This window comes from Anabrus simplex, chromosome 14, assembly GCF_040414725.1.
Source record: "Anabrus simplex isolate iqAnaSimp1 chromosome 14, ASM4041472v1, whole genome shotgun sequence".
NCBI classification, from domain to species: Eukaryota; Metazoa; Arthropoda; class Insecta; order Orthoptera; family Tettigoniidae; genus Anabrus; species Anabrus simplex.
The window spans coordinates 3,476,376-3,503,069 of record NC_090278.1 but is presented as its reverse complement, the minus strand read 5'-3'; the positions used below and the strand labels follow the sequence as shown (position 1 = coordinate 3,503,069).

The window sequence follows — 26,694 nt, the reverse complement described above, 5'->3', positions numbered from 1 at the left end:
AGAGGAGAGCAAGTGTTCATTTCCGGCCAATAACTTTAACTTTTTCTTATTACTAATGCCACGCAGAACGGTCACTCATTTCCCCAGTTAAATTTAACTATTTTCCTATGTACATTCCACTGTTGAGCAGATTTATTTATATAATCGTGTCAGAAACATACATTATACTTACAATAATAATAATAACAAGACAATAACAAATCTGGTACTATAATCATTAATCATTTCTGATGATGGCAGGTAACGATGTGATTTAAGCTCTCCATAAATACAAAATTAATTAAATGTGGTGTGACCAGTAAGCGGCTAATTTACACGCTTCCTTGGTAGCGTCCATCACATTCTGGAGAGAGCAAGTAGTTGGACACATGTTACAAACAAGGAGATGACTCATTGTCTGTTCTTCACCATATTCACATAGATTGGAGTCACAGACAAAACCCCACTTTCTCATGTTGGTCTTTGTTCTTCCAACTCCTGAACGCAACCTGTTGAGCGTCTTCCATGTTGACCAGCTTTCCTCGTGGCCTGGAGGAAGTCTTTCGGAAGGCGTCATCCATCCTGCAAGGTGGCTGGATCTGGAACGCCATGAATTCACTCTGAAGTTTGATGGTGATTCAGTGAGGCTTTCAGTTGTATGGAGAAAGCTCTTCCTTGATTTGAGCCGTTGGGTTGCTGGATGGTACCCATATAAAGTATGGGTCGTCAGGTTCAGTGCTTTAGATTTCTTCAGTCTGGATGCACACTCGTGGCGGATATCTGGAGGTGGGATACCTGCTAGACAATAAACTTTATCAAGTGGTGTAGATCTCAAACATCCTGTAATGAGTCTGCAGGTTTCATTTAAGCTGATTTCTGCTCGTGGTGCCCCTGCATAGGTAGTCGGAAATTTAATTTCCGTTACCTAACTGAACGTCATCATTCCAGAAACAATACAATTCATACAAGATGAGTAAGATGTTGAGCAGATAAAAGGCCTGGATCCTGTAAATTTTGGACAATTGTCTGCTAGAGAGTAATTATGTGGAGCAAAGACGCTCCTTGTAAATGCAGTAAATATTGGAGCTCAGTTTTCTTGTGGATTTATTAAAGGGAGCAGTGATGCTCATAAACTTGTAACTGGGGAGCTTCAAGCTCATGTTGTCTAATTGTTCTAGGAGTTTCTAACGTTGTATCTCGAGCTCACGATCTAAACCTTGTACCTGATTATTTGTAATTGCTTAGCAAAGTTTAAAATTTGAAAAGAAAAGGAGATAGGAAGAAATAAAATTACTAATTTTTAAAGTTTTCAATTAAAACTCGATCTTTCCTCTATCCACCCATTCATGCCCGCACCTTCTTTCACCTCTGTCCACCACGGTATCCCCGTAACAATAATAACAATTGTAATAATAATAATCTAACTCTGAAAGTCTGCAATAAGAAGAATATTTCGATTAATGCAAAATTGAGACATTACCAGACAGCGATCCGCCCTGAATCTGGTAAGAACAGGAGTACTTAAGAGATTAGAAATGGTGAAACGAAAGATTCTCTGCAAGACATTGGGACCGCGAAGAACATAGGACGGTCAGTCTAGAGGACGAGCGAACCAAGAAATGTGTATCAAGATAAAGAAAGTCTTTGACGTCATACGGAAAAGAAGAAGCGTATTTTTCGGTCACATCCTGAGAATGGACCAGGAGAGGTTAACACTGCAAATGATACAGTTTCTTGTGAACGAGAGAACCAAAGTACGCTGTATCCAAGAGGTACAAAGAGATCTAGAATAAATGGGAATACAGGAGCCAAAGATATAAAACAGAGTGATTTTAAATAAATAATTCAGGCTTGCACAGGTCTTCTCGACAGAACTAGGCCCAGAACGAAATCATCATGGATAGGAGGTAATATAACATGAATTAAAGCTACCCTAAATGATTGGATATATTTATTGTATATGGGGAGTTTATCTCCAACTATAATCCGTCGTTTGAATTGCCGTTAATTTGTGTGACTGAACTATGCCTATTTAAATGTGCAATCTGCAATTATTACGTCAATAGCTGCGATCTTTCTCGTTCGTGCAATAAGCAAACCGATTGTGCGCACGTGCACAAATCTCTCTTGAACTGGGCGCTGTGCTGCTGCTGCTCCTTCACAGCGAAGCGAGTCGTGTAGTTACCGTGCGCCATGATGGACGCTACTACTCGGGTCCGTTGGAATACATTTTTGAAGGTGGTCGGAATGGAGTTAGATACTCCCGGCTAGACTAAAGGCCATGCCTTAACACTTTTAAATTTGGTTCAGTTCTCCTAGCGATTTTATGCTTTAGTGATTTTTGTTTCTGCATCACCGCCTGTGGTGCAAGCAGGCATACTACCACTGAAATGCCAACTCTGTAACTGTGTGAAAGTGTATTACATTAAACCGGATACGAAACCACCGGCATGTAAGTAATATTCATTCAAAACTATTTTGGAGCATCGTCTACTTCAGTGAATTATACGGAGGAAACATTTATTACAACCGTCAAGGAATTTCAACGACATTATGTTGGCAAGCCAACCTTGTTACCGTTGTTAAAATTTAGGCCTGTCTTGAGTTTTCGCCGATATATTCAAGATTGAATCAAGACTCTCTAATCGGTATTGTCAAAATGTTATAACAGACTGAATAACTAAGTCGGTATCGTTAAAATTTTCTGATGTAAATGTGGAATGTCCATATAATTACGAGGTAAATTGGAAACGTGCGGTAATTCTAATTTTTCGTGTTCTTGATATTATTGTATTGTTTCACTTTCTGCTCCATTTATTATTATTATTATTATTATTATTATTATTATTATTATTATTATTATTATTATTTTCTTGGGGTGTTTTCTTTCCGTCTATTTTTCTCTGACCTTGCAATGCGTCCTCTAAAAGTGTCGAATATTTTGTGTGATATTTTAAACTTGTGATTTGAGGTAATGTAATATTTTTCACGTCATCTACCGCGCTTATCTCATATTTGCATTGTCGCCGGTTCCAAGGCCACCTCGTATTTAATTTAATAACGACCAATTTTGTCTCCTGTAAAATTATAACTTACCTGAAATGTCAAATTCTATTAATTTTAATCTAATCTTTCATTAATATTATTAATTTCGGTAACTCCTACCTTGTAGAAAATGAAAATTGTTTGCCCAGTTCTTAAATTTGATGGTGATCAACGCTGACATATCTTATTCTTACCTGGGTTTATTTTCTTTCTTATCTTTGTTGCGTCACGAGGCTACATATTTCTCATCTTATGGACGCTAAAATTTTGGCAGATCTTGCCTATTATTAATGAGATAGATACCTTGGCTCAGTAGTTGCAAGCTGACTTTTGCGTGTCTTGTCGTTCTGTTTACATTGTGGAACATAATTTTTCTCCCCTTGTAACATTATATTGGTTCGGGAATATTTTTCTGTTAATTGCTAATTAACATTAACCTTTGGTTCATTTATTAATTTATTGTGTAATATTGCCACTGATTCTGACATATTTTGTGTTTGTTTGTATTGGCCAGAGAGTTGGTAACTGTCTATAGATTGACTTAAGGTTGAAATCTTGTTTACCCAGGTTCATAGTTACTGGCCAGAATTTTAATTGCAAAGGTATACCTTAAAACTAAAATTAAAATTTAATATTTAATATTTTAAAATGGGTTTCTGTTCATAATAAATATTTACAAGCATGTAAACCTTTTCTGTATTATAGTTTAAGCAAATTATTTAACTTAGTATAATTTAGTGATTTAACACTTTATTTATCTACTGTATATATTTATTTCATTGGTTCCGTAATTTATTTAATTTTTTAAGGTGGAAACCTTTCACTGTAAATTATTGTGAATTTCATTCATTCATTCATTTATTTATTAACTAGCTGATATACCCGTGCTTCGCTACGGAATTCTACATTGTATACCGAATTCTACGTTAGGTAGTGTAAACGTTGTGAGCAAGATTATATTAAATTGCATAGCTCTTAACTTTGCCCTAGAAACACGACGGGGAAGTCACCAAACGTCTTTTCTCATATGAAGACTGGGTTAGGGAATTTTCATTGTAATGGTAGGCCCGCTTGCCTACCATCAGTCACAATCAGGTTGGGTGTTTTCATTATAATGGCGGACACTCACTCTCCACCTGCCTTTATAGATTCTCAGAAAGACACTCTTAGTGGTTTTCCCAACTGAAATGAACGTGGGTAATTACAATGTCGCCAGTAGGAATGGCGCGATTAAAGGCAATCCCTTCATATGAAATACTCGATAAAATGAAAAACCATACTTTTTCTCACCTGTAACGAACAGTACTAGGCTGCCGAACTAACAGTCCAAAGGTACAGAGCTGAAATGACCAAGACGAAGACATCCGTGATCTGTGAACACTCTTAGTCTTTTTTTTACCCGATGAGTCGGAAAATCTCAATTCACTACACTGGGGGGGGGGGAATCTATCTGACGTGGAGGCAATTTTTCCTCTAAGCTAGAGAAGAAACCACATATTTGCTGCTAATTTGGAATAAAATGAATGTAGATTTAATAAAAGTGAAGAGGAAGAAGCTTTTCTTAAGAAACGGCTATTTTCAGGGTTGAATTTTGAGATATTTAGTGAATCGTGGTACTATAATTTGGAATAGGCCTACATTGTAATTCTAGACCAGTTAATACTACTACTACTACTACTACTAACTGAGCCTCTTTTTTAAGTGTGCACACTGCTCATTCTAAACAGCGAGTCAGAGTAGGTATCGAATAGCTGGAATACTATGATGAACCCGTGTGTTACGTACCAGCAGTATCAGAAAATGTATGAACAGAGGAATGGCATGCTAAAGAAGAAAGTTATCTAACTCCCCTGCTATTTCCCGCCAATATTCAGTCAGGCTGTTATACTCGGGACGCAGCAATAATCCCATCTATCGGAGTTGAGTGTCAGCATAAGAGACAAAGAACATCACAACAAACAACGGTCAAGGTAATGTTATTGTTGATCAATATTACGCGCTTTCGATATTGTAGGCCTTCACATTTAATTGTCTTCCGGCTCTGAAATACCACTCTTAATGTAGTCGGTACGGTAAAACTGAATAAAACATAAATTATCGGAAATTGTATTCTCTATAATTTTTGTTATGTAGTACTTTTCCATAGGACCAATAACATAGGTAATTAAAAATTAAATTTTAGGTGCCTTCCCCTAAACTACCATTTCAACCAGGGTGAATAAAATTGTTTATAGCTTAAACTGTAGTTTCTTATTCCCCGACTCTATATACCGATTTTTATTAAATTCTGTTTACCCATTTTCTCGGGGCTCGGCGTTGATATGGACTTATTAACAAAATTCAAATTCATGAATATCTGTGTTATCATAGCCGGTACGGTAAAATGTATAAGACATAAATGATCGGAAATTTAATTCTGTATAACTTTAGTTATGTAGTATTTATCGATATGACCAGTAATAATATAAATATTTGAGTATTAAATTTTAGGCCTTCCCCTAAACTACCATTCCACTCAGCGTGAAGAAAATTATTTATAGCCTAGATTGTAGTGACTTTACATACCGATTATCATTAAATTCACTTCAGCCGTTTTTTCCTGATGCGTGCACATACATGAATACAGACAGACAGACAAAAATTACGAAAAAGTAAAAACTGCATTTCCTTGTTACTGTGGACATCGTCGATACAGAAATACCATTCTTTTCAAATTCTGAATAATGTACGGACAAAACTCTTATTTTATATATATAGATTATTTTGAAAGCATGTTATTTATCTTTCAATTTATTATTTTTTAAAAATATTTAATTATAAATACTATGATATTTTAATTATTTAACTAAACTTTTATTTATATTTTAATTCCGTCTCTTATTTGGTAGTTAGCGATATTGACCCGGCAATCCCTCAAGTAGTATTTAAGATCCAGTCCTTTATTCCTTAATATTCTGGGCTCTCCACATTGAGTGTTTTATCCTGCTGCCACCAAGGTAAGTACTTTTGTGCCTTGTGATCATATTGCCCTTTCATGTGTGTTCATTGGTGTCTGTATACATTGGGCGTTGCGATAATAATAATAATAATAATAATAATAATAATAATAATAATAATAATAATAATAATAATAATAATCTCAGTAGAACAACATTCTGAAGGAAGAACGAAGGATCATGAGGAAAGTTCTTCTTCTTATATTATTATTGTTATTATATTATAACTTACTTCCTAATTTAAGAGACTGAAGTTGTACTCACCATGGGGATTAGGCGCTGGTTGTGGTGGTTGTTTTCTACCTGTAAGGATACAAAAGAAGTATTATTGAACATTCTAACATTAAGACGAATTATTTCAACAACTATATTTCGATTTTTATAAGAAACATCTTACACATTTGTAACTAATATACAGAATGTAGAGAAAGTTACTTTATCGAGCTGAAAACATTGGTTATTAACTAGTTACAAACCGCGGCATCGCGCAAGCGAAATTTTGAATTTATTGTAATATGTCATTTTGTTAAGAATGAAGCCACACTTTCCAGTGTCGACTTAGTTAAATGTAACATAAAACTTTCCATTCTGTCAACACACAACAATTTCAATATAAATTATAACACTATAAACATTCCTGTAAAAAACTTACATTATTACACAAAGAATGACATGTTTTGTTCTACAAGAACATCCTCAGATTCCATGAAGTCAATTAAGAATATGCGTATGTATGAACAGTATCGTTTACGTTGCGTAAACTTGTCAATGATTTACGAAAACTTCTTTACTTATCTACGCTGCCGATGCTACGCCCGTTATCACCAAACACTATCTCAGGACTGTGATCATGGAGAGGCAAATGGAAAGTTTGGGCCATAGCACACTGCTCGTGGATAGAGGAGGGGAAAAGGGGCGGAGCGAGTGGAGCTCTGTGGAACCTTCTTTTAACACTGCGGACGGGAGAGAAGGTTATTAACCTTCTTCGTGTTATAATGTACTTCATCGGCGGGTCTGCCTTACAAGGGCTGCGCTGGGCTAGAAATAGCCACACGAAATTATTATAATACTTAGATAAATAAAGTATGGAATTAAAATGGAGAATATCTATTAGATGTTATTATTGTGATAAATGCTAATTTAAAGAGTAAGTGTTGTCCAGATGTTATGTGAGTAGAGTAAAGAGGGGGGAAATATTTAAGTGTGTTTGGTCATTTAGGTTGGTTACATTAGGTTTTTGCTTTGTAAATTTCGATTGCTTCCTTTATTTCCGATGTGAAAAATTTTTAGATCTGTGTTGATATCAGTGAAATGGTGTGAAATGTCGTATATGTGCTCCCCGAAGGCTGAATGCCGATTATATCTGATGGCGTTTTTGTGTTCTTTATATCTCGTGTAGAAACTACGTTTAGTTTGACCTATATATGTGGCATTGCAGTTATGTTCTTGGCACTTGAGTTCATAAACTCCTGACTTTGAGAAAGAGTCTCTTGTTTAAGTTCGGCTAAAATATCAACACCCCAATCACAATTATTATGGATCAGAAACGAAATTAAATTCGCGTATATAAAGGAACAGGAAATCAACAAACAAATTTTACGCATCCATTTAAACCTAAGCAACTTCTGGCACCACACACAATGGAAATCCTACTCCAACTTTTTACACTAAAATGTTAAAAATTAAGCATTCAGGAAACAGAAAGTCATTTACAATAAAATACATAACCTAATTAATAAATAGAAAATCTTGACAACAATAACGACGACAAACTCACTAATTTTCTACCTAGATTAATTAACAGATCAGGCACTAAATCTGCTCTAGAAGGGACTCAAATTCAATTGCCAGGAACGTCATAACAAAAACGACATAAAACAGCTCATAACTGACGTAGAAATTGCTTGCAACAAAATCCATTCTTCACAAAGAGAAATAATAAAGAACGAAGCCACAAACGAAGCGCTAAAAGTCGCAAGGAAAATTCAACCAAACAACCGAATTATACCTCTCCATATTGGGCATTAAAACAGTTAAGAACAACATTAAAAACGACAACATAATCGTCACGAAAGCGGATAAATGGAACACAACAGTCATAATGAAGAAAGACGAGTACATATAAAACACAATAGAATTCATCATCAACAACGGAATTGAAGAACTTCTACACGACCCTACGAATATATTTGAAAACGAAATTAAAAAAGCTGTCAAGGAAACGGACTTTGATCTCACAAAACAAGAAAAAGAAAGCCTCACCATCAAAAATCCCAACTCCACACAATAAGAGCCCTCCCCAAAATACACAAAAACTCGTGTCCCATTAGAACAATGTATGTATGTTCAGTCCGTCAGCGATGCCGCTGGTGGGATCCTCAACAGCTCTGCCATCAGCTATCATAGATGGCCTAGGCATCACTGAAAAGGCGTACTAGGGAAATGAGGAGTGAGGAAGTTTCCCGTTGCTTTCCTCACCGAGCCAGAATTGCTATTACATATCAGTCTGCCAAGCCCACTGAAATGCATACACCAACCGACCCTATGAGCAACGTTTTCACACCATTCATAGCAGGGACTGGCTGCATAAGGAATGGCATTACTAGCATCGCTCATACCTCAGTCACTTTCATATTGTCAAAGCCAAGGATAAGACAGAGACAGATCTACGAAAGTAATAAAATTGCTCTAGCCTACACCAGAAGACATAGTGCACTGTAAACACTAGGTCCTGCCAGCAAAGGCATATTAGAACAATAGTAAATTTTAAAGATGCGCCAAGTTACAATTTAAGCAAACACCTCAACCAAATTCTAAAAGAGAAAATCTCGCTTAAAGAAGACAGATAAATTAAAAACTGCATAGTACTAATTAAGGAACTAAATAAACTTAAAGTTACATAGAGTACACGTATAATATCCTTTGACATCATTAACATGTACACCAACATACCAATAGATGATTCCATTAAAATTATCGAAAATCTTCTTAAAGAAAACAGCCCACTACAGGAAACCAAAGAAATCATTAGCCTTCTTAGTGCAACGCTACACTTAAATTGCTTTACATTCAATGACAAAATCTATTGCCAAAAGAAGGGTTAGCCATGGGCTCACTAGTGTCAGGTATAATAGCAAACATTTTTCTGAATAACTTTGAAAACATCTTAACAGGCCAGCATTTAAACGGCATCTTACACTGGAGCAGATACGTAGATGACGTCTTATGTATATATGATAATTACATCACTAATACACAGCAGCTATTAACACACACTAAATTCCTTACACAAGTCCATCACGTTCACAATGGAGCCAGAAACTAACAAGAAAATAAACTATTTGGACATCACAAACAGCACAAATAATAATAACATATCTTACAATGTATACAGAAATCCCACTCAGACATCGCACACTATTGACAACGAGTCGAAAATCCCCGAGGAGCCACCACCCATAACAAGGAAAAGTAGCTAATATTCAAGAAACAAGGTTTAAAAGTAGCCCTTAAAACGAACAACACACTATAGAGACACATCAGTAAGTGCAACCTAAACAAGAAACCCCTTTCTCAAAGTCAAGAGTCTATGAACTCAAGTGCGAAGAACCTAACTGAAATGCCGCATATATAGGTCAAACGAGATACAAAGAACACAAAAACGCGATCAGATATAATCGGCATTCAGCCTTCGGGGAGCGCATACACGACAGTTCACACCATTTACCGATCTAAAAATTTTACACATCGAAAATAAAAGTAAAGGTCTGAATATAAAGGAAGCAATCGAAATTTACATTGAAAAAACTAACGTAACCAACCTAAATGACCACACACATTTGAAATTTTCCCCCTCTTCGCTCTACTCACTTTACATCTGGACAACACTTTATCTTTAAATATTTATCATAATAGTAACATCTAATACATATTCTCTATTTCAATTCCATACTTTATTTACCTAAAATCATTCACTTACATTCATTCATATTTTCATATTACACGAAAGTACATTATAACATGAAAAGGTTAATAACATTCTCTCCCATCTTCAGCACGGTACAACACACTAGATTATAACATCTAATGGGAAGGATCTACAGCGCTCCGCCCCTTTTCCTCTCCCCTCTCCACGAGCAGTGTGCTATGCCCAAAACTTTCCCGTTGCCTCTCCATGACCACAGTTTGGTGACAACAGACGTAGCATCGGCAGTCTAGATAAGTATTACCCGACCAAGGCGAGTGGAGTCCTGCACAGCACCGCGCCACTAGTAACGAACATGATCTCATTGCAGTACAGTCAGCCAAGGAGAAAAAATGGGTCACTAATGAAGACCAAATACAATACTCAGACCTTAAGGCAGGTTTCGATTAGCGGCAAAATGGTCGGAAACGGGTCATGCATAGGTTGTATGTGATCGCGGTTTCGAGTTTAAAGTAATACTTAAGTCTGCTTGTGATCGTATTTCGTGATTTTAAGTACTGATAAATACGTATTTGAGTCGTTAGGTGCTTTTACATCGAAGCTCAAGATTTCTGGAGGCTAATTATTTCGTGTTTGCACGTAGCGCCGCGTAGGTTAAGCGTTTGTTTATCATTGTGTTTGAGTGATGGTGTTCTAGAATGTAGTTAGCATGGACCAATCGTGTTGTGTACCTCTTTATAAGTAAAAAAGTGGGAAATTTTCGCGTATTTATGCCCTAATGGAATAGATACGGTACATTCCTTGCAAGAATTTTACTGTAGATAATGAAGCTGTCATGTGCATCAAACTTTTCTTTTTAGTTCTCTAAGAAAAATTACTTTTGAGCTACTATATGAGCGCATTCACACAATGAATGTCTTTTATTCTTACACTTTAGAACCCAAATCCAATGGACGCACTATATTTCTGAGAGTTTCCTTGCATCCTGTGAAATTAACTTTTTGCTTGCAGAATAATTTGAGTAGTTTCCGTACTGCTGGAACTTCTTATTCATAATCTCAAAATATTTCTGAAATTTCCTGGAATAATACACTTACCTGTATCGTCCAGTGTCATTTTTTATTTGCAGCTGGTTTGCCTCTTTTACGAGGTGACCTAATTTTTCTCATTCCACTTACTTCAAGGTGGCCTTCTTTCCGTGTTTTACATATCGTTTCTTACCACAGACGGTAGAGGAAATAGCACGTTCAGCTGCATTTGTAACCGGTATTTTCATATCTTCCTTCTTCTCTTGATCACAAAACTTAACGACATTGCAAATAAAATGCCGATCCTGTTCATGTACCCTCTGATCGATAACTGAACTTAACCGGGCTGTTAGGGTAGAAAAGAAACTACTGGTAGGCCTACCCGTTTTATTATTCCTCTTGGTTATTTATTCAAACACTACATATATATCATTTGCCTGCTCTTTCAGTTAAGCAGAAGCACAGAGGTTTAGCTAAATCAGTCTCAAAGTTCTCCGAACAAATAGAGCATGTCAAAGAACGTCGCAATGTAAGTGTTGAGGCAGCATATCATCTAACCGGACCAACGAGATAGTGGTCCTTAATTCTGCACCAGTGATTCTATAATGCGTATTTTCAACATTTTTGGTCATTCGACATTCACAGACATTCCTTATGTGACCACTTAAAACATGGCGGACGTTCGTTCAATTAGCTTCAGCCAGGCAGCGCTTCCGCCTCTCTGTTACTCAAACACGTTGAACTTTACGGTATTTCCGTGCGCTGCGCCGACGTCACACCACTAGTTCACAATCTTTTCTCGGATCCACTTTCCTTGGTCGGGTTATACAGAAGTTTTTTCATTGTAAATTCATTATTCGTCAATACGTGTTCATATTATCACTAAACTGTCTATCAGTGACAAGTTTACGAAACGTAAACAATACTGTACATATATACGCATGTTTTAAATTGATTTCGTAGAACCTGAAGATGTTCTTTTAGAACGAAAAATGTGATTCTTTGTGTAATGATGTTATTTTTACAGGTATGTTTATAGTATTATAATTTATATTGAAATTGTTGTGTTTTGACAGACTGGAACGTTTTTATGTTATATTTATTGTACTAGGATTTAGGCCTATAGTATTTCTTTGCGGACAATTAGTTGTTTCCCTCCTGAAGTATGACTTTTTCGAAATAGTTTTCAAGAGACAGTTTACAACTCGATAGCAACTGAAACGTGATGCATTTTCAAGTCGAATCTGCTGTAAAATAGTTCGAATATGAAATTCTTCATTTTAATGTATATGATGGATCAGAAATCTACCGACAAAAAATCAGGGATGTTTTTCGTGTTATGTTGAAAACGATGTTGCAGTGGGATTGGTGGAGAAAAAAATTATTTTCGAGGAAATTGTGTTACTTTGTTATTTCCGGGTACGCGATTCAAATTGATGAACTCGCCACTGCCTGTTACTGTGCGTCAGAGGAGGGAAGGGAAGGGAAGGGAAGGGAAGGGGAGTGGAGGGAAGGGAAGGGGAGTGGAGGGAAGGGAAGAGAAGGAAAGGGAAGGGAAGGTAAGGGAAGAGAAGGGAAGGGATGAGAAGGGAAGGGGAGGGGAGGGGAAGGGAAGGGATGAGAAGAGAAGAGAAGAGAAGAGAAGGGGAGGGGAAGGGATGGGAAGGGAAGGGAAGGGGAGGGAAGGGAAGGGAAGGGAAGAGAAGGGAAGGGAAGAGAAGGTAAGGGAAGGGAAGGTAAGGGAAGAGAAGGGAAGGGAAGAGAAGGAAAGGGAAGAGAAGGGGAGGGGAGGGGGGGGAAGGGAAGCGAAGGGAAGGGAAGGGATGAGAAGGGAAGGGGAGGGGAGGGGAAGGGAAGGGAAGAGAAGGGGAGGGGAAGGGAAGGGAAGGGAAGGGAAGGGAAGGGAAGGGAAGGGGAGTGGAGGGAAGGGAAGGGAAGGGAAGGGAAGGGAAGAGAAGGGGAGGGGAAGGGAAGGGAAGGGAAGGGAAGGGAAGGGAAGGGAAGGGAAGGGAAAGGAAGGGAAGGGAAGGGAAGGGAAGAGAAGGGAAGTAGGAAGTGGGATTCAGAGGTACTGTTCGATGCGAATTGTACACGTTTCTCGTTCGTTTCGCGTAATCGCTTCCCAGCCCCAGTAGACAGTGTAGAGTTTGGTCTGCACAAATTGACTACCGTGCGATCCCCATAGAAAGAGAAGCTGAACTTGTGCCAAGAATACTGGTAGATTTCCAGGTTGTTCGTAACACACCATACATCCTGAACAGAGTCCAACCGTTGTAAACTGTACATCGAAGTAGGAGGAGGAATATTGAACATCTACTCTAAACAAACCATTGGCGTATTGTTTCCTTCGTTCAGAATTTAATTGTTTTCAATGTTGTGAGTAAACGAATACACAATCGTGGGGCAGCAGTGGTAGTGCGAACAACAGACGAGAGGAGAAGCAAGTGTAATAAAGTAATATAACCTGAAAACAATATTCTTTAACCGATGGGTAAATAATGCAAATATTGATTATTATTATTTTTATTATTAGTGTTAATATTATTACCATAAGTCTTGTGAGGTATGACTATGAAGTGTTTACATCCATTTCTTAGTATTAGTATTGTTATTATTTACGTAGTTATGTACGGACGATCGTATTATTTGTGAGGTTATGTCATGAAACATGCACTGTGTATATATCAATTTCAGTTTATTTAATGTAAGAACACATAATTAATAGTATATAACATGTAATCCAACACGTTATATTTCTTGGCCAATTTCGGTTTAAAGAAATTTGAACTTTGTTTGGGCCATCTTTGAATATTCCCTCTTCGTCTCGTTGAGTTTTATTAATTTCCTATAGGTAGCAGAGCTATAAATAGCCTTCAAAATGGCGTCTGTAACGGACGTGTGTACCAAACAGAGAGCAGTTATTGAGTTTCATTTGGCAGGAAACCAGGGCATCACAGATATTCATAGGCGCTTGCAGGATATCTACCTAGACGTGGCAGTGGACAAAAGCACGGTGAGTCGTTGGGCGAAGCATGTTTCATCATCACAACAAGGTCAAGCAAACCTGTATGATCCCCCGCACACACTCATGACGCCTGCAAAGTTGGAACGTGCGAAGTGATCGACGGATCACAGTCAAACACCTCGCTGCTGAACTTGACTTCTCTGCTGGTAGTACTGACACACTTATCCACCAGTTGGGGTATTCACAGCTTTGTCACAGGCGGTGGAACATGGATTCATCATTTCGAACCGGAAACAAAACGGCAATCCTTGGAGTGGCGCCACACCAACACTCCTAGGAAGGAAAAGTTCGAAACCGTACCCTCAGCTGGTAAAGTCATGGCTACGGTCTTCTGGGAATCCGAAGGGAGTTTTCTGTTCATTGTCCTCCCAAGTGGTGAAGCGATCATCTCTGAAGTGTATTGCGCTACTCTAAGGAACTTGATGAAATTACTTCATCGTTTCTGTAGCCACAAAAGAAACGAACATGTCCTTCTCAACGACATCGCAAGACTTCACACAAGTCTGCGCACCCGACAGGAGCTCACAAAACTTCAGTGGACTGTTCTACCTCATCCACCCTACAGCCTGCATCTCGCGTCTTCTAACTTCCATCTGTTCGGCAAAACGACGGCTGCACTCCTCGGGAAGCACTGCGTGGATGATGGGGAAGTTATCGACGCAGCACGACGTTGGCTCCGACATAGACCAGTCGAGTAGTACCATGCAGGCATACAGGCCCTCACATTACGATGCCGAAAGACCGTGGCATTGAACAAAGATCATGTTCAAAAATAGGATATTGCTGCAAAAGAATTGGGGAACAAGATGGTGTATTTCAATCCTAAATAGAACCAAACTGCTTTTAAAATGTGTTGCCTTATACCAGGCGGCTAGCGAGCGCCGTACTTTCTACTTATAAATGTCCCGCATGCACAGATGTTGAATGGGATGTCTACTAACTAATTATCACAGCGGCACTACAGCCAGCAGGCAGGTTACGTCAGAATATGAAGAGATCACAACATGACGGTCACTCGTAGCATGTTCCTCAGCGCTACCCGTCTAATGCAACACCTTGGATTAGTAAACCTCGTTTAAGACCACATACTACTAGGCTGGTGTATGTACTAGTGTACAGCAGCTCTAAATTTACTGTCTGCATATCGGTAATGGCTCGTGTGTTCAGCAACGACATCATTTTAATCTGCTAGGGGGAATCTGATGAGAATGCAGCCGAAGCTCCAAACACACTTCTGCCTTCTACACACGTATTTCGCCGAACAGTATTAGTTTTTTCCATGCAAACAACTCTTGTATAGAGTGAAATATCTACAGGTGTATAAATTAATAAGTCATAAAGTTTCCCTTTCTGAACCTTTGGTGTATTTACAAATGCACCCTGTTATTGAACGTGTACAGTAAAATGGCTGCTATTTGTATCACAACATCCACAGTACATCACGTTGTAGTGCTCCTTCCAAAACAAGTGACTAGGCATCCCAAGCATCACTACTGCATGCGGGACAAGTGTAAGTAAAAAGTAGGGCGTAGATGATATTCTCCTTATTCTCGTTATTTATTTACGTTGGGTGATCAACATGTTATCTGAATATAATACGAACTTTCAATTAACGACTATACTCGAAGTTCAATAAATTCAGTTCATCGTTCGAAAATTTCGAAATAAAGTTACCCTCTACAACTTTTGTACGCACTCTTCGGAAATCCAAATCCCTAAAGATGGAGTGACGAAATATTACTTGTAATCTTGATGGACTTCAAATGAGAACGGGAGGTATTATCACGGTAGTTCAAGTCCGCTTCTTCAAGTGCCTGAGTATTAAGAAGCATATTCATGCTCGTTAGTTTCGTTTTACACAGTGCAAGATTTATTTATTCGTGTGTGATTATTGCAAGTGTTTGAAGGCCAAAGATAACGTCAACTAAAGCTGTCTATCGAAGGAACGAGAAAGCTCCACTTTTTAGTCAATTTCGGAATTTTTTTTCTGTAAGCTATCATAATAAAGATGCTCCATCGGACCGTGCAAGAACTGTTCTGCTCCGCTGATTTGATGCGTAGTAGGAGTGTAAAAGGAGCTTTAGGGGTCGTTTTAACTGTTTCTGCCGGCACATGAACTCAGACACCTCCTGGAGCTATCTGTTACTTGCAGCGGCTATACTTCCATTTTCGACCACTGCGACCTGACCTTCGATATAATCGAAAAGGAAAAACAAAAAACGAAAGCGACAGAGAATATATTTCCCACAAGATTATAGTGCCCTGTTAGAGAATGCGAATCGCAAGCTGATTGTTGGTGATGTAACAAGAACAATATTTTTAGACTCGACAACTCACTTCAAAACCTTCTTGAAACAAACTTCAGTCCTCGTTAAGGCGCAACGTTGGCAATGTTGACTACAACAGCCGTGCAGTGTCAATGCGAGTACCATACTAAGGGAGCAGGAGCTACTCTTTCCTTACCAGACGCATCAAGTGTTTTGTAACGCAGCGTCTTAAAAGTCATTGACTCATTGCAATCAAGGCAAAGAATGTTAAAGGCATAGCTTCGAAATATGTTCCACCTGACTGTTTGAGGTTCTACAACCAGATAGTTTCAACTGGGAGTGATGATGCTGATGCTGAATAATGAACCGCATTTCCTTGGTGTATATAAATATTGTAAAGATATTTACCCTCACAGTAAGTCTGCTGTATAATAAAGTATCTTACTTTGGTAACTCGGGTAGAATTCATTATACATGGTAAACACAGTTTACCGGGGCATGAAACAAGACAGCTCCAGCAATTATATGAATAAACTAAGAAAATCCATTAACACAACTCGCATCATTTCCATTTCAATATGTATGTTGCTACTGCTTCTACTTTTTTAACGTATAATAATTATTTTATGAAGATTTTTGTGTCTCCTGAAAATATTTATATTTTGGAGCAGTCTGGTTCTTTCGCCGGTCTCTACAATTACAGCGGAACCTCGAATCGCATCGGGAGTTAAATTTCATTTCGATTGTCGATATCTTTGAGTATGTATAACACATAACTGAATCATATGTATCTACGGGCTTATACCGAATGCATTATTTTTAACAGTACTTAAAAATTTACAAACAAACTCTACTTTACGGCATCACTTTAATTATAAACCTTATTATAGTAAACTTTCAGAAGAGAAGATGCAGTACATACAGTAGTGAAACAAGAAACATACCTCCGTTGTCACCTTTGGAAAACATCCCTTAGACTCTTCTGTTTGTTACTGTTATTCTCTCCTCTAATAGCGTTTAAACTTCTCGTCAATACCACGCAGCCGTCATTAGTAAATGGAGCTTGTCATCCGTGACTCCCGGGGGCTGCTTTCGTACGCGACCTGTAATTAATTCACACTCGATTCATTCGCCGATTTTCCGGTCACTGGAAGTTTTAATTATTCGGTTCCCGTCACATTAGCTCCCAGCATCACCATAACCCTTTCTTTACTTGTTAAGTGTTCGTCACAAACCTCAAATGCCGTATTGCACGGTTAATGCTGCACAAAATTCGAGTTACAATATATTTCCTGCTTCAAGGAAGGAAAGGGTTCCTTCAATAAATAGAGAAATTCACGTAATAGGGAGATAAATACACGCGAAGAATAGTACAAACGGCCGGGAAATTTATGTTACTTGGAGATACTGAAAATTCGAGTGATGGAGGTTCGAGATATCGAGGGTTCGACTGAATTTCGCAATTCGGCAAGGGCAATTTTTCTGAAGACGGTGAAATACCCTTCTGAGAAAAATGTGAAATGAAAGGGGCAGCAGACTGAAAATTTACCATTCAGCTACAAACAAGTAACTTCGAGAATATCAGCTGGCGCAGGGGATAATGTTTAATATGGCCGCTATACATTGGTCTTATGGGAATAATACCCTAATAATGACGATATATAGACTGCCAGCAAGCAGCCGCGTGGTTTGTGATGTATTGTTTACAACCTTGCTGTGTTACACTCAACACAATAAACGGCTTCTAGGTGCAAACAAACAGCAACTCCTCTACGTACAAATTGTCAAAAAACTATTTCGGCCGATTCTACAAAACCACCCTGATCATTTCCGTGCAAAGTTCTCATTAGGCTGGATCAGTTTCTTGTTGCGGGCCCTGTAGGCCCTAACGTTACACCCCTGATGCTGGGCCACGGTAGTGCAGGCAGGAACTTGTAACCAAGAGTTCAACGTTCAGATGTTCCCCTATCAGGACGATTGGCTAGTCAACTTTCCAATACTCACGGGGGACCCCCAGAGACACCCGCCTTTATCTCCCCAACATACTGGGCATTTGAACCTACATGTAAGGGCAAGTTTTAGAACCACTCACCGTACGCGAGAACAACTGAACGGCCACCTCATAATCTGTAGGCCTTTAGGCTGAGCAGCGATCTCTTGGCAGACAAAGACTTGGTCTTATGGGAATAACCGATACTGGATGAGGGAGTTGGCACAGGGGATAATGTGCAATATGGCCGCTATACGTTGGTCTTATGGGAATAACCGATACTGGGTGAGGGAGCTGGTGCAGGGAATAATGTACAATATGGCCTCTATACATTGGTTTTATGGAAATAACCGATACTGGGCGAGGGAGCTAGCGCAGCGGATAATGTGCAATATGGCCGCTATACATTGGTCTTACGGGAATAACCGATACTGGGTGAGGGAGCTAGCACAGGGGATAATGTGCAAGATGGCCGCTATACATTGGCCTTATGGGAATAACCAATACTGGGTGAGGGAGCTGGCGCAGGAGATAATGTGCAATATGGCCGCTATACATTGGTCTTATGGGAATAACCGATACTGGGTGAGAGAGCTTGCACAGGGGATAATGTGCAATATGGCCGCTATAGATTTGTCTTATGGGAATAACCGATACTGGGTGAGGGAGCTGGCACTGGGGATAAAGTGCAAGATGGACAGTTAGGGGAGCTGGCTGCACTAATGGGGACAAGATGAACGCTATGAATTGGCCTTGTGTGAATAACCGATGCATGGGTAAAACAGCTAGTCTGAAGGTTGATATCGCGGTCATTAAACATCTTTATATAAAATTTACATATGTGTTGATTCTATTATAGGAGATTTAACTGAACTAATTCTAATCTATATGTCCTATGGTTACGGAGAAACCTGTATTTAAATAATTAAAAATATTTAATAAAACACAAAACAAAGTTTTCGTGGTGCTAAAGCTCACCTTCATTCTTTCTTTGCTGTTACTCGTTTTCCTCCATCTGCCATCCTCACGCGGCTCTTGACGGTAAATTTCAGCTGGAAATACTAACTCACTGTCCATGACGAGTGACCCTGTCGTCAAATTTGACCCACTGTTAAAGCTAGACGTTCCATTACCTTAATCCTACTTGATGCCCCATCATTTGACAGCATCGTTTAGAATATGATAGCCAACAAACATACTTTTTGGAGCACGTTTACATACAGTGTTTCAAAACTGCTATTAGTATTTTGTGTTGAAAATTTCCACATCAAGGGATGTTAAATGTTCAAACTTGAAGCAAGTGAGATCTTGCTCTTCAAACTCACATCAACATTTTATTTTTTCAATGCTTCACTTATCTTGCACAGTATTTGTTCCATCCTGGCTTTTCCAAGCCCTAGTTATATTTTTATTATTTCCTCTCTTTTCAAACATGGTTCAAATACATGTATTTACTACAGTAAATATGTTTAAGAGATGATAGACGAACTAATGAGGATTCGAATTGAGAATGGGCAGTGAAAATATAGTCGAAATGAGGTGAAGATGCAAAGAATACGTTAAGACCTAAAATGATCACTAAGCCATCAAATTGCTGAAAAGGCAAGAAAGAACAAATAAAACCCACCATTTTCTGACCTAAAATGACCCGGAATGAACATACGTTATATTGGCACAGGACACTCGAGAAAAGAAAAATATTTTTCCTCAACTTCCGAGACTTAGTCACAAAGTTGGTGGACAAGACGTTTAGTGTGGCTGTAATTCACTACAGTCGGGAGTTTAGATAACAAGATGGTTCCTTGAGAGGCCGTCGATAGTCCAGCAAGAGGCTGTTGCGTGCTCTGTTGCGATTGGTAGTTGAATGTGAGCGGCCGAATTTGAGCACCAGACAAATTTCAAGTTCTGCCAGCAATTACCCAAATCCACTAGCGAAACTTCTGAGATTATGAAGATGAAATCGCTCGTATCACCACGACGGGAAAATGTCGCGAAGAAGCAGGTCAAAAGACTATGTGATCCTCGAACTGTTAGCGCCTGTTCATGAACATACCGACTGTAGTACAGAGTTGTACACTGTGTTGTCTACACTGTAGGCACCATTTCATAAACTAATTGACTGTAGTGCATGAGGATACGTCGTGTTGCCTACACTGTAGGTGCCATTCCACGAACTTATTGACTGTAGTACATGAGTGTACAACGTTTTGCCTACACTGTAGGCGCCAGTCCACGAACTTATTGCAGTATATCTACTTACTTACCAATGTTACGTCCTGGTGCTCTTGCACGTCCTCTTCCACGCAATGAGGCTGTGAAAGAAACAAGTGTATTATATCTCGTAGTTCAGAGTCAGAAGAAGCGCATTGGCCATGATGCAGTGCGTTAGAAATGAGTTTCCCCAGTGTCTTTGGCTGGCGGTGATGGTGTATATGTAGGCAATCAACGCGCCAGCTGAGTCGAGCGGGTTGCAAGTGAATGTGGTGATTGTAAGTTATTTTCTAACTACTGGATTCGATTCAGTGTCGTTAGCCATACAGTTTCGGGACCCTACTTGCCGATACGACGTCGTAAAGTTAATCTGCCACGTTGGCACTATACTGTCATGGTTTATTTCGTAATTTGGGAGAATTACGTATTGCCACTGTCGTTATTGTTAAAAGCACTAGTGTTACATTTGCAGGTATAATTAAAGCATATTTTATTTTTTCTGTGGTATTGTAAATCTGTTTGGGTAATACAAGGTCAGTAGAATTGTGGCATGTTCGTATAATCCATTTAATAACGTAGTTGATGTGAAGTGAAGAACGCGGTATTTTATTAATGACGGTCTTATTTCGTCCAATACTTACGTATAGACTTCGATTAGGATGTCTAGGAAGCAAGAAAAATCTGTAAGAACTCCTTCGAAGAAGAAAGCAACATTACCTCCTCTATAAAGACCAGTTCATTTGAAATGGAAGGAAATTTCGTTATCAACCTAACTTGACCTAACCTTGTCTTGTTACGACTTTGGTAGGTACGGTTTGCAGACTTAGTCGTGGTATGTTCTTTGTGACTTAAAACATCAGTAAATGCGATATATTTTCTTAGTGTGTGTATCATTACAGCGTGGTTTCTCTTCAGTCCGACAAGTAATAGCTAAAGCCCGGAATTTTTTATACAGTAACAGGTTAGATTACAAACTAATTTGGTTAGTAGGAAGTGTCAGCCACCCGCTCTTTCATAATGCAGCAAGAGACGCATAAATTTTAGGAGTTCTGATGGGCCGTACCCCTAACATTTATGCAAACCGTATAGCATTACCGTTGTGGAGGTAGACTATACTTGCTACTCGCCTCAGTAAGTTTGCATTCTAACCTATTGCTGCATAAAAATCCTGGCTCTAGTAATAACTAAAGCCCGGATTTTTATGCAGTAACAGGTTAGACTGCAAACTAATTTGGTTAGTAGGAAGTGTCGGCCACCTGCTCTTCCATAATGTAGCAAGAGTAACATAAGTTATAGGGGTTCTGATGGGCTGTACCCCTAATGTTTATGCAAACCCCATGGCATAGTCGTTGTGAAGGTAGACTATAGTTGCTACTCGCTTCATTAAGTTTGCATTATAACCTATTAATGCATAAAATTCCGGACTCTAGTAATAGCAAATGTCAAGAAAGGAGCTGAATTATTTACACAAGACAAACACCGATGAATAAGGTAATAGTAAAGCGTGTATCAAATTAAAGGCAGAAATATATAACATAAATTTGAGTGAGGGTGAGAGAGAGTGTGTGTATTTCCTTAATTTCTAACTAAGGAATTATAATTTACTTGGGTAAGGGAACTTCCATTATTGATACTTACATTGATGTTGTTTTGTTGAAGGTTAAGTCACGTTATTTCAATATGTAACTAGTCAAGTTGGCAGCAATGATGAGCCATTAAAATAAAGAGAATAGGGCGGTGGTATTTTCCTTTTCGTGTCTAGCGTTACCTGATGGTGTAAGAGAGAATGTTGAGCACCTAAAGTAGACATTGCTGCCATCCGAACTGCAAACTCGGATAGGCCACAAATCGAACTGTTTACTGAGGAGACTCATTTCTAACGCACTGCAGTTATATTGTTACAGACAGAGTACAAAAAGCAATAACTTATTACTATGACTACGAATTTGCTTCCCTCACTGAGCCGGAAGTTGCTTTTAGATATCATTCTGCAAAGTCCACTGAAATGCACGCACCAACCGACTCAATGAGCGACATTTTCACACCATTCATAACATGGACTGGCTGCATAAAGAATGGTATCACTAGCATCGCTCATGCCTCAGTCACTTTCATATCGTCAAAGCCAAGTATGAGACTGACACAGATCAATGAAAGTAACAAATTTGTTTTAGCCCCCACTAGAAGACACAGTGCGATATAAACACTAGGTATCACCAGCAAAAGCAGAATAACGATAACGAAAACTCCTTTAATTGAGATTCCCTTTGCTTTCAACTTACTCTTTGATTTCCCTTTACTGCCTGCTTTGTAAAAACATCGAAATATTATAATACGAAGATAAATTTGGAAATCAAGAGGACAAACTGGAGCAAATATTCATTTATAGGAACAGGAATCAGCGAATGGAATACCTTATGAAGGGAAATGTTTGATAACAATAGATAGGGAATCTGCCACCTGGGCGACAGTGCAAAATGAAGATCAGTGATGATTAATTGACTGACAGCAGTGGTATTCCTCCAGCAGGTGAATCTATCTAGAGTTTGTACGAGATGGCCGTAATTAGAGTAAAACATCTAGGAATAGCAAATAAATAAACACCAGAAATAGATAAAAACATCTACACAATCCTTAAATTATTGCATAAGGAAGGGATAACACCGCGAAGAACTATTAATAATATTGACTATAATAGCCAGTATTGGGTCCGTGTTGACTTAACCACAGTAAACAGAGATATTGATGATCCGCCTAGTCAATACTCATCATCATTATCATCATCAATTCCCTGTATCCAGCTGTAGCCGGGTAGGGACAAATATGGTTCCTCTCCACTTTGTTCGGTCTTTCGACCACTCCTCCTCCAACACTGTGTCCCAGTGCAGGTTTCTTTCTATAATACTGCGCTGGATTGTGTCCTTCCCCCTCAATCGCGGTCGTCCACGGCCTCTCCTTCCTTGCATTTTCATTTCCATAACCTTTTTTTTTTTTGGCATGAATTCATCACTAGAGCCTGGAATTTTATGCATTAATAGGTTAGAGTGCAAAATTACTGAAGCAAGCAGCAAGTATAGTATACCTTCACAACGACTATGCTATGGGGTTTGCATAAACATTAGGGGTACGGCCCATCAGAACCCCTATAATTTATGTTACTCTTGCTACATTATAGAAGAGTGGGTGGCCGACATTTCTAACCGGTTACTCCATAAAAGTCCGGGATTTTCCATCACTCATTTGCTGTATGTTCCCAAATCATCTTAGTCCGCTCTTCTCTATTCTATCATTAATTTCTTCCACTCTAATTTCTTCCCGGATTTTCTCATTCTTATTTTGTCTTTTCTACTCTTCTGTATCATACTCCTCAACAACTTAATTTCGGCTGCCTGGATTCGACTCTCGTCCTTCTTTGTCATTGTCCAAATTTCTGCTCCGTAAGTTGTTATGGGTACGTAATGCATCTTGTACATAGTTTCCTTACTAGTTTCAATACCATGTGTTAAAAATTTATTTACATTATAATTATCTAATACATGTAACGGGAATGTGTTTATTCTCTTCTTCAGCTAATTCAGATAACATTCATATATTACAATAAGACCTAATGAAACAGGGGGCCCCCGCTAAATAATGTTTTGAAACATAGTATATACTAGGCGGATCATCAATCTCTCTATTTACCGGCAAGAACTGCAAAAATGTTTTTGTGTTCTGAAATGTGTGTGTGGTAAAAGGAAATAAGGGAACAAAAAAAGAAGCATTAACGAAAAGAGTGAAGGATAAGAGACATGTCTTACTGAGAATATATAACACTACTATATCTATGTCAGAGAGAAAGATGGGGTACAACAAGGGAAAAATATAATTACTAGTAAGTTTTATTAAATGTAGCAATATATAAATTGTACTGTGGTGTCGTTATTCTTATTTTCGTTAAAGCGACACTCCGGAGATAAAAATATGTATTTTACCTAATGCATGGATTTTCACGAAATTTGTGATAATGTCAGCTACATGAAAGTAGAGATACCACAAACATTTCTTTCATATACAATTGAATATTTTTTTATATTTTTAATTCCATTGTTTCATGAAATTTAATAACACGTTAATATAAATTCGTAATTAGGCAGATAATACTTATTTTAAAGACACTATATATCTATTTTTCTGTACATAATTTATATACGGAGATACATCGTACTAAAGTTTGTGTAATTTTTAAGTTCTAATTTTTTTAACTTAAAAATCCCTACTACTTGAAAACAAATTCTGCAATCAAAAATTCCATGGGCAGGTTCCTTAATATAGCTGTAATAGATATACGATACAAATTTTGTTACGTTTGGAACAATATTATGGGAGAAAAATTGGATATAAATGAAAAATTACAATTGCAAACAAAGCATTATTACAGTGATAAAGTGTTTGAATTCAGCGGAATAACTTCGTGACAAGAAAAAAACTCAATCCTTTCAATTTCAGTCATAAACATTCCACAAAATTATCTTTTTTTATTTCCGGAGTGTCGCCTTAAATTAATTATTAAACTGCATGTGAATTGAATTAGAATATGTATGCATTCATTATGCGCCTTTCTAACGAGGTGTACTAAAAAGCCAGGAATTTTTGCAAAGTCTTGAGACTTAAAAAACATTAATTCATTTATATATGCCCTCTTCCTAGTCGATGACTGGGCGAGAAGAGTGTTTATTCATTGATTTATGCGTGAACACAATTCAGTCATGAAATCATTCACTCAACAATTCACACAGTCATTCATTCAATTCAATTAAAATGTATGTTGTAATAGTAGGATAGAGTGGTGAGACAATGAAGCACTTATACAACTTAGGGATGGTAAGATATATGCTCGTCCTAGACTACATACGAGGTGTATTGAAACTTTTTTGACGGTTTTGTGGTAAAGGAAACACGTAATTTTTCGGGGGAAATTCATTTTTTGTTTATTGCCAATCGGCTCATACACACTTCGCCCATCCTTCAGGTAACTTATGAATACCTTGCCAGAAAAACTACTTGTCTCTTGCGGCAAACCATTCGTCGAGCCATTTTCCAACTTTCTCGAAATTGCTGAAGTGCTGCTCAGCGAAGGCGTACCCCACTGATGCGAAGAGGTTATAGACAGATGGCGTTAGGTCGGGGCAGTACGGCGGGTGGGGAAGGATATGCCATCCAAGCGATTTCAAGGTGTCTTTCACTCGTTTTGCAGTGTAAGACGGCGCATTGTCGTGTAACAAAATCACTTTGCCATGTCTTCTGGCCCATTGCGGTCGTCTTTCGATCAATGCACGATTTAAATTAATCATTTACTGGCGATAGCGTTGGGCATTAACGGTTTCGCCAGGCTTCAAGTGTTCATTTGCCGTTCATTCAAATCGTGTCGGAGCCATTTACCGAGTTTACTGATCTTCTCCTTTGCTCGTAAACGTCTGCTGATTGTTTCTTGTGACCCATCTAAAGCTTGTGCCAGTTACTGTTGAGTTTGGATTTGGTCATCATCCAGTAACACCTGCAATTGCTCGTCTTCGCACTTCTGTGGTCTACCAGAACGCGCACTGTCTTTCCCGTTGAACTCACCACGTTTAAATTGTCGAAACCATGTCTCACATGTTCTAATCGATGGAGCGTGTTCACCACATGTTTCTATCAGCATACGATGACTTTTCCACAGCCTTTTTCTTTAGATTAAATAAAAAAAGCAATGCGTGCCACAAATATTATTTTTCAGGCACAAACATTGATATCATCACTGAATGATACAACACAGACGCTAGTGTTTGCCGGACTCAACTTGTGTGTGTTGGTAGGTTAATATCAGACGAACAAACTGAGGTATATTTGAAATTCATACGCTGCGTACAGTTCGCTGGCGCCATCCTTTAGTGAAACCTGGTAATTCTGTTAAAGTCTAGGACAAAATAAATAAACTGTATAGAAAGAAAGCTACAATTTATAAATTGGATTGATATAGTTAATAACTTTAATTGTAACTAGTGAACTCGCGCTGCTCTGCAGCATTCCTTATGAATAGGTCAGATAACTAGTCTTGATATGCCTGTCATAGTCGTATTGCTTTGGTTGCCCTTTTCAGTCGTATTATGAACATTTAATACTGATAAACTGGTTCATTCGTAATGTAGTTTATAACACTTCTTTCTGTGCAGTATTCTCCATGCTTCGACCAATCGAACTTCTGGACCT

The 26,694-nt window shown here is 38.5% G+C and overlaps 1 protein-coding gene across 3 annotated transcripts in view; it reads right to left on the bottom strand.

Moving 5' to 3' along the window:
* LOC136885350 (inter-alpha-trypsin inhibitor heavy chain H3) overlaps positions 1-26,694 on the bottom strand; it is a 160,351-nt gene that overhangs the window by 28,231 nt on the left and 105,426 nt on the right. For 2 of the 3 annotated variants that reach the window (XM_068230393.1, XM_068230392.1), the window contains 2 exons: positions 20,520-20,567; positions 6,285-6,323 (listed from right to left, as the gene is read on the bottom strand). In XM_068230393.1, coding sequence (XP_068086494.1) covers positions 6,285-6,323; positions 20,520-20,567 — 87 coding nt within the window. The remainder of the gene's footprint in view (positions 1-6,284; positions 6,324-20,519; positions 20,568-26,694) is intronic. The other variant, XM_067157863.2, reaches the window with a different exon arrangement.